We start from the raw sequence: 15126 nt of genomic DNA, 5'->3' as shown, positions 1-15126 counted from the left end.
AAGTGGGCCCAGAGTCCATCAGACTTAAGACTCCATCTATCACCTGAGCACTATAATCCCTCATTTTGAGTAGGGACCATTTGAGTGCTGTTTTGGGTTCTCAGGAGTTAATATCAGTTCAAAGCCAATGCTCAGTAATCTGAAAAAATATGGATATTTTCTTTTTTCCAGTGCATAGTAACTCTAACAAATAGCCACAGTTCCCTTTGAGTAAGTAGGCTTAGAGGAAGATTCGCAGTCTATGCCTGCAGTAATGCTGCAGAGTTCATCCTCAGGGGGACCTGTCCCCTTCAATTAAGGGGCTTTGGTCTTTGAATTGACTTATATCTGGAAATCAGAGGAAAAACCATGACTCTTCATTGTGGTGGTTCAAATCAGGGTTTTGGCTACTAGACTTGGACTTTCTTCTGTTATATACATCAAGTAATTCTTTATCAGGCTACTCACCAATTTTGCTCTTAGGGATACCATGATTAATTAGCCATTGCTAAATATCCCTATGGGCAAAGGCATTCTGATTTCCAGTATATCCTTGTTACCCTTCATGGTAAATGTGTTCACATGTCTTTAGCAGGGAAGTGCTGTCACATGTCCTCTGGCACTCCAGGGCCCCATCATCCCCACTGAAACCAGAGAAGCCACTTCAATGATGACATCACCCGTGATCTTACCTGGCCTACACAGGAAAGCAACCAAAGACCTTTCTGAGGACATAGGTGCTCCCCTCACTAATGTATTTCTCAATGCCTTCGTATAGGAGTGTCTTCTAGGAAGAAATGTCTCACAGAAACTTGTTACAGGTATAGATAGGTGTTCAGTGACAGATTTGTAGACCACACAAATTCACTCTGATATTCCTATTTCTCCTCCAAATCATAGCAGGGAAGCTCCAGCATCTCCACCTCATTAAATGTGGGCCATTGTTGGATCCAAGTTTAAAGCAACTGTTAAAAGTCACCTCCAGCTTCACAAGCTATCACACTGAATCCACAATCTCTAGTAGGTATATCCATATCAAGGAACATGACTCAATCTAGCATTATATTCTACCCTCCTTGGTCTAACACCCTTAGAATCCATTCCCAAACATGTCTCGAGGTTTCTGCCAATATATATTAGCAAAGTCTCGTAATTTGTTAGGTGTATAAGCCATTTCCTTCTGAATTATAGTTATCCGAGTTACCTGTATCCCTGGAACTTGCTGAGATTTGACTCTAGTTATGGATCCTGGGACAATAGGAGTGATTTGTGCTGGGTCTTGAGAGTGAGCATCTGCCTCAGATGAAGTTATTACCACAGCATTTTCAGGGAAAGTAAAACTAATCTCCTCAGACCCTGGAGGGCATACTACTTCCACTGGTAAGGCAGGCTGAGTTATTTGGGGGTTCAAGATTATCAATTACATCTGAATTCATCCAGATATTCCCATTCCAAGTTTTGGGGCCCCATTATTTCCCAACGAATGCCCTAACTTGCACATGAGAAATGTGGCATGCCCATGAACTCATGTGCAATACTGACTGAAATACCATTAAAACCAAGAATAGAAAAACAGTGCCCATTATCACTACTACTAATCAACATTACACTTGACACTCTAGCTATACAATAAGCCACAAAATGGAAACAGACATATATTTGACTGCAGTCAAAAAGATTTCTACCTAGAAAATCTAAACAAATCAACTGAAAAACCATTAAAACTAATATGAGAGGACATAATGAATCTACAGCAATATGCAAAAATGAATAGCCCTTCCATACACCATGCATTTAGAGATATATAAGAATGTTTACCATTGTTATAATAGCAAAACTTGGAAACAACCTGGATGTCCGCAGTCAGAAGAATGGTTAACTAAATTTTGATATGTCCCTCTATGGGATATTATATAACAGTTGTACTTCTATAGGAAACATTAAAACAAAGTAAATTTTTTTTAATTTTTTTTTTTTAACGTTTATTTATTTTTGAGACAGAGAGAGACAGAGCATGAACAGGGGAGGGGCAGAGAGAGAGGGAGACACAGAATCTGAAACAGGCTCCAGGCTCTGAGCTGTCAGCACAGAGCCCAACGCGGGGCTCGAACCCACGGACCACGAGATCATGACCTGAGCTGAAGTTGGATGCCCAACCGACCGAGCCACCCAGGCGCCCCAAGACAAAGTAAATTTAAAAAAACAAAAAAACAAAAAAACAGAATCTTGAGTAATATATATACTATGATATCATTTATGTCACAAATATAAATAAATAGAAGGATAAATACTAAAAACATGTAAGTATTTAGGTACATACACAAGTATGTATATGAAGGAAAAAGATGTGGAAGAAATCTTGGAATGAGGAGTGATTAAGAGAGCTTTCACTTTTTAAAATCTATGTTTCAAATTTTATTTACTTTTTTAAATATTTATTTATTTAGAGAGCGTGAGCAGGGGAGGGGCAGTGAGGATCCCAAGCAGTCTCTGTGCTATCAGCTCAGAGCCTGACACAGGGCTTGAACCCACAACCTGTAGCATCATGACCTGAACCGAAATCAAGAGTTGGACACAACCAACTGAGCCACCCAGGTGACCCTGTGCTGTTTCAAATTTTAATTGAAAAGTATTTATATATTACTTGTGTTATTGGGCTGAATATCTAGGAAACACTGACTTCATCCATCCATTATCCATCTATCCACCAACTCATCTGATTATTAAACACGTGCTAGCTATGCATCTAAGAGTTGAACAGGTAACATGACACATAATCTTTTTTGTTTTGTTTTGTTTTTTGAGAGAGAAAGAGAAAAAGGGGGGAGAGAGAGATCCATATTCTTTTTTTTTTTTTTTTTTTTTTTTTTTTTTTTTGAGAGAGAGAGAGAGACAGAGAAAGGGGAAAAGAGAGAAGATCCAAAGCAGGCTCCACACTGTCAGCACACAGCCCAAAGTGGGGCTCGAACCCACAAACTGGGAGACCATGACCTGAGCCGAAATCAAGAATCAGACACTCAACTGACTGAGCCACCCAAGTGCCACCATGGTACATAATCTTAAATTGCTGGGGTATAAAACCCTGTTCCTAAGAGCCTACCAATTTTTTTTTTTTTTTCAGTAAAGTCCTGTGAGATAGAATCTATAAATTCTATTCTTTCACCACAAATTTGGAACTGTTTACTGAAAATCCATTAGCTTTCTCAAAGGCAGACTGAATCTTTTTTCCTTATTCATCCAACAGAGATATTTTGAAAAACTCCACTCACCTTAGTTGATTATTAGTAGTATAATTATTAATTAAAACCATTTCAGTCACATATAATTCACACAAGAAGAAATAAGATGAATAAGTAAATATATGAAAAAATGGTCAATTCTATTAGCAAAAGGAAGCAAAATAAGACAACTCATTAAATTAGCACTTTAAAAATATGTAAAATGTCTAGTGTGGTTGAGGATACCTTGAAATTAGTGTCAGCAATTCACATTAGTGATGGTAGTGTAGATTAGAACGTATTAGCAATATTTATCAAGAGTCACAAAATACCAGTCTCTGCACATAGATCAGTGGAACATAATAGAAAACCCGGAATTGGACCCATAGCTATATGGTCAACTAATCTTCAACAAAGCAGGAAAGAATACCAAATGGCAAAAAGACAGTCTCTTCAACAATTGGTGTTGGGAAAACTGGACTTTCTTACACCATATACAAAAATAAGTTCAAAATGGATGAAAGACCTAAATGTGAGACAGGAAGCCATCAAAATCCTAGAGGAGAACACAGGCAGCAATCTCTTTGACCTCACCTGTAGCATATTCTTATTAGACACATCTCTGGAAGCTAGGGAAACAAAAGCACGAAAGCAAAAATGAACTACTGGGACCTCATCAAGATAAAAAGGTTCTGCACAGAGAAGGAAACAATCAGCAAAACTAAAAGGCAACAATGGGAGAAGATACTTGCAAAGGACATATCTGATAAAGGAGTAGTATCCAAAATCTATAAAGAACTTATCAAACTTAACACCCAAAAAACAAATAATCTAGTTAAGAAATGGGCAGAAGATATGAATAGACATTTTCCCAAAGAAGATATCCAGATGGCTAACACATTAAAAGATGCTCCAAATCACCCAACATCAGGGAAATACAAATCAAAACCACAATGAGATACTACCTCACACCTGTCAGAATGGTTAAAATTAACAACACAGGAAACAACATTTGTTGGAGAGGATGTGGAGAAAGGGGAACCCTCTTATACAATTGGTGGAAAGGCAAACTGGTGTTTTCTACTCTGGAAAACAGTATGGATGTTTCTCAAAATGTTAAAAATAGAACTACCCTATGACCCAGCAATTACACTACTAGGTATTTACCCAAAGGATACAAAAATACTTATTTGAAGGGGCACATGCACCCCCAATGTTTTTAGTAGCATTATCAACAACAGCCAAATTACGGAAAGTGATGAATGGATAAAGAAGATGTGGTATGTATACATTGGAATAATATCCAGATATCAAAAAGAATGAAATCTTGCCATTTGGAATGATGTGGATGGAGCTAGAGTGTGTTATGCTAAGTGAAATAAGTCATTCAGAGAAAGGCAAATACCATATGATTTCACTTCTATGGAATTTAAGAAACAAAACATATGAACATAGGGGAAGGGGAAAAAAGAGAGAGGGAAGAAAACATAAAAGACCCAGACTTAGGGTTGCTGGAGGAGAGGTGGGCAGGGGATAGGCTAAATGGGTGATGGGCATTAAGGAGGGCACTTGTTGTGGTGAGCACTAGGTGTTGTATACAAGTGAAGAATTACTACTAAATTCTATTCCTGAAGCCAGTATTACACCACATGTTAACTAACTAGAATTTAAATAAAAACTTTAAAAGAATAAAATAAAACAAGAGGCAAAAAACAAAAAAACAAAACAAAATACTAGTCTCTCTGACATAATACTCTCATACTTGAGATTCACCTTTAGTAAATAATTGCAATGAAAGAAAACAGTTATTTGGGCAAAGCTTTCATTACTGCATTATATATAATAATGAAACCTTGGAAATAATATAAATATCCCAAATGAAGGGTAATAAGTAAACTATGGAATGACCATTCAGTAGAACATTATAAAACTATTTTAAATTATTTTATGAAGATAATGTAATAACATGAAAAAATGAGTGAAAAAGCGATTGACGATTAAAAAAAAAATCTTCCCATTGCCATGTAGTATTCCATTGTGTATATAAACCACAGTTTCTTTATCCATTCATCAGTTGATGGACATTTAGGCTCTTTCCATGATTTGGCAATTGTTGAAAGTGCTGGGATGAGCACTGGGTGTTGTATGGAAACCAAGTTGACAATAAATTTCATATTAAAGAAAAAAATCTTCCCTCAACTAAGAGTATGTTATTTTTATAATTTTAAAAATCAGTAAATTTTATTTTAAAATTATGACTATGAGGAATCTAGGAGCAAATTTTATAATGCTAAATGATAAAGGCAGAAGATAAAATATTTAACCTGTACTCAAATTACAGCTTTATAAAATATTCATTCATATGGATAACTGTGAGACAAGACATGGGCTACAATTCATTCACTAGGCTGGTAGAATTATGGTTGATTTTTTACTCCTTAAAAAATTTCTTTCCGGGGTGCCTGGGTGGCTCAGTCGGTTAAGTAAGCCTCAGGCTCAGGTCACGGTCTCGCAGTTCATGAGTTCGAGCCCTGCATCAGGCTCTGTGCTGACAGTTCAGAGCCTGGAGCCTGCTTCGGATTCTGTGTCTCCCTGTCTCTCTGCCCCTCCCCTTCTCACACTCTGTCTCTCTCTGTCTCTCTTTCTCAAAAATAAATAAACATTTAAATTTTTTTTCTTTCCTTAAAAATATTTTTTTTGCCACCCTTGATTTTTTTGTAAGTGGAACACAAATAAATCAGAGGACAGAAAACTTTTGGTGACCTACCTGCTGCTCCTTTCTAAGGAACATTTCAATTTCCATATGAATCCGATTCTCTTCTTCAGTTTTCAACCTTAGTTTCTGTGAAAATAAACCAATATCAGGAATTCTTGCCAGTAGGGTTTGGAATGAGAAGTTCTCAAGATTAGAGTTGTAGCTGTGACAGTATGTCAGGTTTTCTTTACCAACTGGAGTCCCAAGAATCCTACCACATCACTCTGGGGCAGCAAATCAGTTCCCTTTAACCCAATTTGTGTTCATGGATGGTGCTGAGCCATGTGTTGGGCATTATGCTGAACACATGCCAGTGTCCAGGACATAAGAACCATAATCCAGTTGCCTGGAAAGTGATGTCATTTAAGGAGAGAAAAATGTTTCAAGGGCACAGTGTTCTTAGGCCTAAAAAAGGAAATTCCAGAGTGCAAGAAGTCTGCAGTCAGAGTCATATACCACACCCATCGAGGAAGTTTTCAAATAAGTGAGGGACCAGAGAAAGCAGTCCTCCTGAACATGGATGACACTACTAATGTTTGCTCCTTCTCACCTACCTATTGTTCTTTTAATCATTTAGTCTTCCTTTTCTAATGAGTGTCTACCCCTTGTTTGTTTCTCCTGGTATTTTTCCAGTGGGATTTCCCATCTCTAAAATTTAGGTTTGAATGAATCTCAGCACGCTTGATTTTATATTTCTTTCTCCTTTTTTTTAAGTTTATTTATTTTGAGAGAGAGAGCATGCGTGTGTGTGCAGAAGTTGGGGAGGGGCAGAGAGAGAATCCCAAGCAGGCTCCATCCTCTGTGTCAGGCTTAATCTCACAAGAGCCGAAATCAAAGGTCATGAAAGCTTAACCAACTGAGCTACCTCTTGATTTTATATATATGTTTTAATGTTTGTTTATTTTTGAGAGAGAGTGAGAGAGAGTGTGTGGGAGCAGGGGAGGGTCAGAGAGAGAGAGGGAGACAGAGGATCTGAAGTTGACAGCATAGAGCCCCATGTTGGGCTTGAACTCACAAACTGAGATCGTGACCTGAGAGGAAGTCAGACGCTTAACCAATTGAGCCATTCAGGAGCCCCGATTTTATATTTCTTAATGGGGGATAAAAGGTACTTGTTGGGTAAAGAAGGCAGCAGCAAAAACTCACAATAAGTATCTTGTTTTGGGGCACTTCATTCTGTTTTTATTTTTAATCTCAAATGTGAGAGCTGCAGGAAAGATAGAGCAAAGATCAACAGAGGAGCCCTTCCTCCTCTGTTAGGTGAAGCAGTATGAGGAGTGACAGCCCAAATGCCACCTACCGTGTTCATTCTTAATGTAGCAGTGATTACCTCTATCTCTTCCAGCAAGAGCTCCTCTGTTCTGTTACATTTCTTCTGGGTCTGGGAGATCTGCAGCTCAGTGTTTCTCTTCATATAGCGATTCTCCAGGTTGGTTTTTGCCTTCATCTCTTGCAACTGGTCCTTGAGGTGAGCAATATATTCATTCCGACTCTGTAGAGGTAAGACCAGGCTTCTAAATTAAAATATATTCTACTTCCATTCAGTTCAGCCAGTGGCTAAAGCCTACCTTCTGTATTTATAAATCAACAAGGAACTGGATCCATTTTTCTGCCATCTCACTACAGGAAAGTTAGCCAATAATCAGGGATAGTATAAATGAAAATGAAAGATAAGTTAGCACCAGGACTGTGAGATTCTTTCCTAAGTACACTATTTGGTATATATCTTTGGGTATATATCTTTGTATCTACAAAGATTTCCCATTACTATCTCATTGTGGGAGAAAGAGCACTGGTCTAAATGATCAAAAGAACTGTCTTCCCATGCAAGCCCTCAACAGCTATGGTAACCTTGCCAAGTCAGTTAAACTCTCTAAGTCTTACCTTCTATAACATAAAAGCATTAACATCTGCCTTGCCTGGTATATCTTAGCAAGTGATTATAAGAAATTGAATGGAGGATATATGAAAATTCTTTGCAGGTCACAAAGTGCTTGGCAATTTTAAGGTTTCAATATTCATTAAAAAAATATTCAGGGGCACCTGGGTGGCTCAGTCAGTTGAGAGTCCAACTCTTTTTTAAAATTCTTTTCGTGTTTATTTTTGAGAGAGAGCGAGTGACACACAAGCAGGGGAGGAGCAGAGAAAGAGGGAGACACAGATTCTGGAGCAGGCTCCAGGCTCTGAGCTGTCAGTACAGAGCCTAACACAGGGCTCAAACCTACAAACCGTGAGATCATGACCTGAACCAAAGTTGGACACTTAACCAACTGAGCCACCTGGGTGCCCCAAGGGTCCAACTCGATTACAGCTCAAATCATGATCTCAGAATTGTAGGATCAAGCCCCGTGTCAGGCTCTGCACTGGGCATGGAGCCTGCTTAAGATTCTCTCTCCCTCTGCCCCTTTCCCCGACTCATGTGCTCTCTCTCTCTTTAAAATAAATTCTTTTAAAAAATTCATTCAGTATCATACTAAGTTAAACAGTGGAGATCTAATAGACATGGTCCTTGCCCTCATAGACTTTACCATCTAGTGATAGAGATGTGATTAAAAACAAACTTTTTGGGTGTGCCTGGGTGGCTCAGTCAGTTAAGCATCTGACTTTGGCTCAGGTCATGATCTCATGGTTCATGAGTTTGAGCCCTGCATCAGGCTCTGCACTGACAGTGCTGAGCCTGCTTTGGATCCTCTGTCCCCCTCACTCTCTGCCCCTCTCAGCTTGTGTTTTCTCCCTTTCTCTCTCAAAAATAAATAAATATTTTTTTAAAAAACTTTTTGAGCGTGTGGCAGGCTCAGTTGGTGGAGCATGTGACTCTTGATCTTGGGGTTGTGAGCTCGAGCCCCACATTGGGTACAGAATTACTTAAAGATAAAATATTTTCAAAACAAAAGCAAAAACATTTTTAAAGGTGCAAGGTATGTAAACTTTTCTTAAGGTGCAAAACACTATTAAAGAATAGAGCAACATTTTCTCATGAGAGAAAATAATGAAGGAGACCTACATTAGATTGGATGGTCTAAAAAGGATTCTCTGGGGCGCCTGGGTGGCTCAGTCAGTTAACCACTTGACTCTTGATTTCAGCTCAGGTCATAATCTCATGGTTCATGAGTTCTAGCCTCACACTGGGCTCTGCATTGACAGGGTGGAGCCTGCTTGGTATTCTCTGTCTCCCTGTCTCTCTCTGCCCCCATTAAAATGTACATTTTAATTTACATTAAAATGTAAAATATGTACATTTTAATACATGTATATAAAAAATAAATAAGAAGAATTCTTTGAGAAAAGAATGTTAAATCTGACACCTGAAGGGTAAGTATGTATGTCACATGAAAAGTGGGATCAAGGAAGATTCTCAGAAAAAGGAAAAAGAAATGCCCAAGTCCTGAGGCACAAAAAACCTGGATACATTCCAGGGACTGAAAGAAAACTCTAGAGACTATCCCAGCAACAGTTGAGAGTGGGACAGGATGAGGTTGGAGAGGTAGGTAAGAAGGAACCATGCGGGACCTCAGGCGCTATTAAGTTTGAATTGTATTCCAAGTGCCATGGGAAGTTTTGGAAAGGTTTTAGTCAGGGTGTAACATTTCATTGTTTGAAAAGAATCAGACACATCATGAGTCATTTCACAGAGAGATGATCAGTTAGCTGACAGCACAGCAAGCAAACACAACTAGTAATAAAAATGCAGTGCTTTATCAGAGATCTCGGTTTCTCTAAATACCAACCAATTTTAGTCTTACCACGTAAGCTGGGCAGAGTAAATTCTAAGTATTAAAAGAAACAAAGCAGAAATCGGTCAAGATCATCCACAATAAAAAACATACAGTTTAAAGGATCATAGGCCCCTCCGGGTGCCTCGGCAGGTCTGTGGGGTTGAGTCCCACATCGGGCTCTGTGCTGACAGCTCAGAGCCTGGAGTCTGCTTCAGATTCTGTGTGTGTCTCTCTCTCTGCCCCTCCCCTGCTCACACTTCTCTCTCTCTCTCTCTCTCTCTCTCTCTCTCTCTCTCTCTCAAAAATCAACACTTAGAAAAAAAGAAAATAAGCTGTAATTTAAAAAAAAAACCATTTTTTAAAAGTAAAATAAAGGCTCATAGGCCCCTAAAATTAGTCAGAAAGGAATTCTTCAGGTCATTTTGTCTGACTTCTTGGTGTAACTGTATGGAATCATTCCAATTATAGAGCAGTTATTCCACCTGTATCAAAGCCACTCCAAAGAGATGAGTATCTCTGGCAGAGAATATGCTACAAGGCTTAGCTGATAACACATCTCAGTGCTTTTTAGTCTTTTAAAAGTTGTGGGCAATTAACCTAAGACTTTCCTCAACTGTAAAACCCTGCCAGTGCCTCATGCAACTTAGCTACTCAATAAATGTTCATTAAATTAATTTTAAGAGCGTTCTTTTTTGGCTCACTTTTTCCCCTTCCCTTCTTTCTACACTCTCCTCCCTTCTCCTCTTTCCCATTTCACTTTTTTCTTCTCTTCTAGTTCAAACTGTATGGAAGTCAACAATAAAGTGGATTTCTAGGAAGACTTGAGTTAAAGTGAAATGTGATGGTGTCACTTCTTCATCGGCTGTTATCTTTATACCTATTTAACCACTTAGACTTTCTTTGAGACCCTGCTTATACACCACTTAAATCCATAAAACCTTTTCCAGAAAACCTCAGCCACATAAATAATTGTGCGTTTGTTTCTCACAGAATCTAACAGTGTTGAACACCTAAGTATTCATTAAATAGCATCCGTACAGAAATATACTTTCAAAAACTCAAGAAAATGTTCTCATCAGTTTTCTTTATCAAATTGAATATTAAGTCTTTTAGAGTAATAATATGAAGATCAGAAATGCAGAGTTAAAATTCTAGGAGTTTCTGCCTATGGCAAGCAAAAGGTATTACATTATGTAACTTAATAAGGTCATACAACATTGGTCTACAATTATACCGTGCCAAGTAAAAGGCATCTGGTTTTAATGCTGTTGCTGTGGGCCTCTGATTATTCCCTCCTGTATTACTGTTCTGCACAACTTGTGGCCTCCTATGGTGAAAGTATGGAAACAGAGGAAGATATAAAATCTTGACAGTCTAGTCATGGTAAAATCATGATCAAGGCACACTAACAAATGAACTAAAATACAATTCCATTTCTGCATCTTCTTAGTATGCAAAAAGGAGGCAGCCTAGAAGCAGTGGGTTACAGGCCAATTGTCATGAGTTATATGAATGCCTTTTAAGATTCTCACTAAAAAAAGATCTGCCCTCACCACAACCCACCAGCATAACCCTGGTTGTCCATGGCGTCTGCAGCCTTCCCCATGATCAAGGTCTGTGGACTGATGCACCATATTTGTGGGTTTTTGTAGGAGACCAAACTTTAGTCAGAAATCCCAAAACTGCCTTCAGATCTGTACTTTTAATCTGAATTCAGAGGAACATGATTTAGAAATGGAAAGAAGCAGTCAACCAATTATAGTTAATAAGGCTCTGATGGCTGCCACAATATTGTAAGCCAAAGAATTTTAATGGTAGTGTCCGTTTTCATAATTGAACACAAAGCAGAGATGAGAATATGGTTCCTGGAATTTTTGGAAGCTACTGTCTGGAGAAGTTGGAACTTGTGTTACCCCTTGGGCTGCTGCTTTGGTTGGATGGCAAATTGCAATGTGGTCTATTAAAGTGACAGAAGCCACTGGAAAAAATACAATTCTGTATTAAGTTAACATATATATTTGTTTGTCTGTCTGTGACCAAGAACAGTGGCTGATTCTGTAACAGTCTCTGAATAACTCTAAGCTCTGAGCTACACAGAGTCACCCATTCTAAGATACAGATGAAATATAACCAGGTCCAAACTTCAAAAGTTTCAGGCTCCAATTCCACCCATTACTTTCATTTCCATTTGAACTATTCCCATTTCAATTGTATCAATTTCCTCTTTTCTTTCCTTTTGTAATGAGGTTTCCATACACCTCATTGTCTTGACAGATCTCTTTTGAGTAAAACCCTTCAAATGTAATGCCTAACTATACATGATATTATAAATGTATAACTACAACAGAGGACAGTGAGTATTTTTCCCCTGTTTTATAAATGCTCTTTGGTACCACAAATTGCAGTAATCAAAACAAAGAGGAAGCACTTCAAATGATTTTTACAATATTGCATGGTCATGATTGTTAGGGCTCTATTTTGTCTTTGTTCTTGAAAGATATATTCAATGGGTATAGAACTTTGGGGGGGGGGAGATAAGGGCTGAAAATCACATAAATTTTGTGAAAGACACAAATTTACATTTTTAGACATCTCAGCGAAACCCAAACCGAATAAATATGAAGAAATCACATCTACAGCGAAATCCAAACAGAATAAATAGGAAGAAAATCACATCTAAACACAGTATAATCAAATTGCTGAAAATCAAAGATAAAAATGGAAATCCAAAAGGGAACCCATTATATACAGGAAAACAATGATTTGAATGACTGCTATCTTCTCAAAACAAATAATGGAGGTCAAAATATAGTGAATATCCTTAAAGTACTGAAAGAAAAATCTGTCAACCCAAAATTCTATACCCACTGAAAATGTCTTTCAAGAACAAAAGCAAAATAGACACATTTCTAGGTAAAAGACAAGATCAGGTGCTTTCAGAGTGGTATGGCCTTAGACCTGGGAAAAACAAAAGTAAGAGGACTTATTGGGGCACATAGGTGGCCCAGTCGGTTTAAGGTTCTAACTCTTGGTTTTGGCTCAGGTCATGATCTCATAGTTATGAGATCCCACATGATCCCTCCCACATGCTCTCTCTCTCACTCTCAAATAATAAATAAATTTTTTAAAAAATTAAAAAAAAAAAAGAGGACTCGTCTACAGCAAACATGGATTGCAAGAAATAGTAAAGAAATTTCTTTAAGCTGAAAGGAAATGACACCAGATGGAAACTTACTGATAAATATCAGGGTAAGACAATTATTTTCTTCTTAATTTTTAAAAGCACAATAATTAAGGGAAAAAACATATTTTTTTGTCTTGTGGTCTTGTGTCTTGTGTAATATATATAATGTATATATGTGTAACATGTATGACAGAATAAAGGTGAGTGGTGGGGAAGAGGGGAACAGTGGAACTATATGAGTGCAAGGTTTTTACATTTTATGTGAAGTGGTGTAGTATTAATGCTAAACAGATTATGAAAAGGAATCCCTAGAGCAACTATATGTCTAAAAAATACAAAGAGGTATAGGTAAAAGGCCATTAGGTAAATTAAAATCAAAATCTAAAAAAAAAACCCAAGTAATCCAAAATAAGCCAAGCCATGAAGGAATGAGCCCAGGGTGTGGTGCTGAAAGTGCTTACAAATTTTAACAGCAGTGAAATCGAGCAGGCTGTGCAGTCACTGGACAGAAATGACACTGACTTGCTAATGAAGTACATTTATAAAGGCCCACAGAAAACAGCAGTACAGTGTTATTCCAGTGGCATGAAAAGGTATTAGCAGTAGGAGGATGAGGCTCCATTATAAGAGTTCTTACAGCAAGAAAGACTGTTTAAAAAAACAAAAAACAAAAAACAACCAAAAAATGACTCATGTGACCTTGAGAATTTTGGATGCACAGGCTGATGAAGAAGGGACTGACAATGGACCACCTTCCTAGGGACTCCCAGCTAAACTATTTCAGGACATGCATTGGCTGAAGTGTATTTTATTTTCAAGGTGGAGGGAGAAATCGTCTGTTTCCTAAATCCTTTGCAAGATCTGATAGTCTATGCCTTTGTCCACGAGTAACACAGAACTGACGTAACTGTCTACTGGAGTGGCTGGCTAGCATTGGTCACGTGTACCTGTGGGCTCTGCCTATTTAAAATGGGGGAAGGACGATGTGGGCAGGTACTAAGGGCTGTGGTAAAAGGGAGAACTTATTTTTTTTGAAGTAGTAAAGCTTCAAGGGTTTGTGCAGACATCCCATCTTCCCAGAGAAGATGGCCTCTCTTGGGTTCATTGAAAAGTACCTGCTGTATCAATAAAGGGCTTGAGGAAGGAAGGAAGGAAGGAAGGAAGGGAGGAAGGGAGGGAGGGAGGGAGGGAGGAAGGAAGGAAGGAAGGAAGGAAGGAAGGAAGAAAGGAAGGAAGATGGCTTTTACATAGCTGTTTCATCTCAGTAACTTTTGGTGTTGGCCAGGTAATTCTTACCTGTACCTCAGCTTGCCGTTCTCTTTTGACGTTAAGTAGCTGTTTTTGAAGAGATCTTATCTGTTTTCTTCCTTTTTCCTCCCTAGAAGAATTAAGAATGATTTGTTTAGAGAGGTGTTACTCAAACTCTAGTGTGCACAAGGATCAACACTAATCTTAAAAAACAGATTTCTGGGCTCTACCCCAGAGATTCTGATTCAGTAGGTCCAGGATGGGGTCCTGGGATTTGCATTTCTAACAAGCTCTCAGATGTTGCTAATGGTACCGGTCCATGGAACACACGTTTAGTAACACTTTACAAAAGACTGTGATTTGTTTTAGTAAACCAGAGGAGAATGTTTCTGGTTTATGTGTTGGATCTAAAATAGCTACTGCTGAGAAAAAGCTAAGTGGAGGAGGAACAGGAAGAGGAAAAAGAAGAATCCTTTCTATTCTGAACACTTCACATATCCTTGCCTCACAATAACCTTAGAAGATAGTCTCTATCATTCTCCCTATTTTACAGAGGAGGAAAGTGTGGCTTACAGGGCTGAGGTAACTGGCTGTGGTGAACATTAGAATGTGCCTTACAGATAGATCTCCAACTACAGGGAGTATAAGTGAAAAGGGTCCCAGTTCTAGGTCCTGAAATCCTTCATTACGTGTGCTCTAAGGCCACACTGCCCACTGACTGCTCCCTGCCAGTGTTTGAGTTGGCAGGGATACTAAGTCAGGCCCTTCCTGGGAGACCTGAGACTTCTCTGATGGTTGTTGACTTTACTTCAAGGACCCACAATGACCTTGCCAAACCATCCTTAGAATGCAAGGCATTTTCTTCCACATAACCTTCCCTCTCCTTCACTTGGGGTCAGTTCAGCACTGAGTCTAAAGATTCCCTCCACATTTTCTCTCCCACAGGTGTTTCCCCTGATAAAATTTTCACATGAATAATATCATCTTGGCATCTCTAAGAAGACATGACTGACACACTTGCCAAGG

General features: G+C 38.6%; 1 protein-coding gene across 2 annotated transcripts in view; it reads right to left on the bottom strand.

Moving 5' to 3' along the window:
- DRC9 (dynein regulatory complex subunit 9) overlaps positions 1-15126 on the bottom strand; it is a 53742-nt gene that overhangs the window by 8191 nt on the left and 30425 nt on the right. For both annotated transcript variants that reach the window (XM_060639716.3, XM_078453082.1), the window contains exons 6-8: positions 14149-14230; positions 7283-7444; positions 5965-6039 (exon numbers count right to left, since the gene is read on the bottom strand). In XM_060639716.3, coding sequence (XP_060495699.1) covers positions 5965-6039; positions 7283-7444; positions 14149-14230 — 319 coding nt within the window. The remainder of the gene's footprint in view (positions 1-5964; positions 6040-7282; positions 7445-14148; positions 14231-15126) is intronic.

This window comes from Panthera onca, chromosome C2 (genome assembly GCF_046562875.1).
Source record: "Panthera onca isolate mPanOnc1 chromosome C2, mPanOnc1 haplotype 2, whole genome shotgun sequence".
Classification (NCBI taxonomy): Eukaryota; Metazoa; Chordata; class Mammalia; order Carnivora; family Felidae; genus Panthera; species Panthera onca.
Note: the sequence above shows the minus strand (reverse complement) of the source record. Positions and strands in the feature narration are given on the sequence as shown.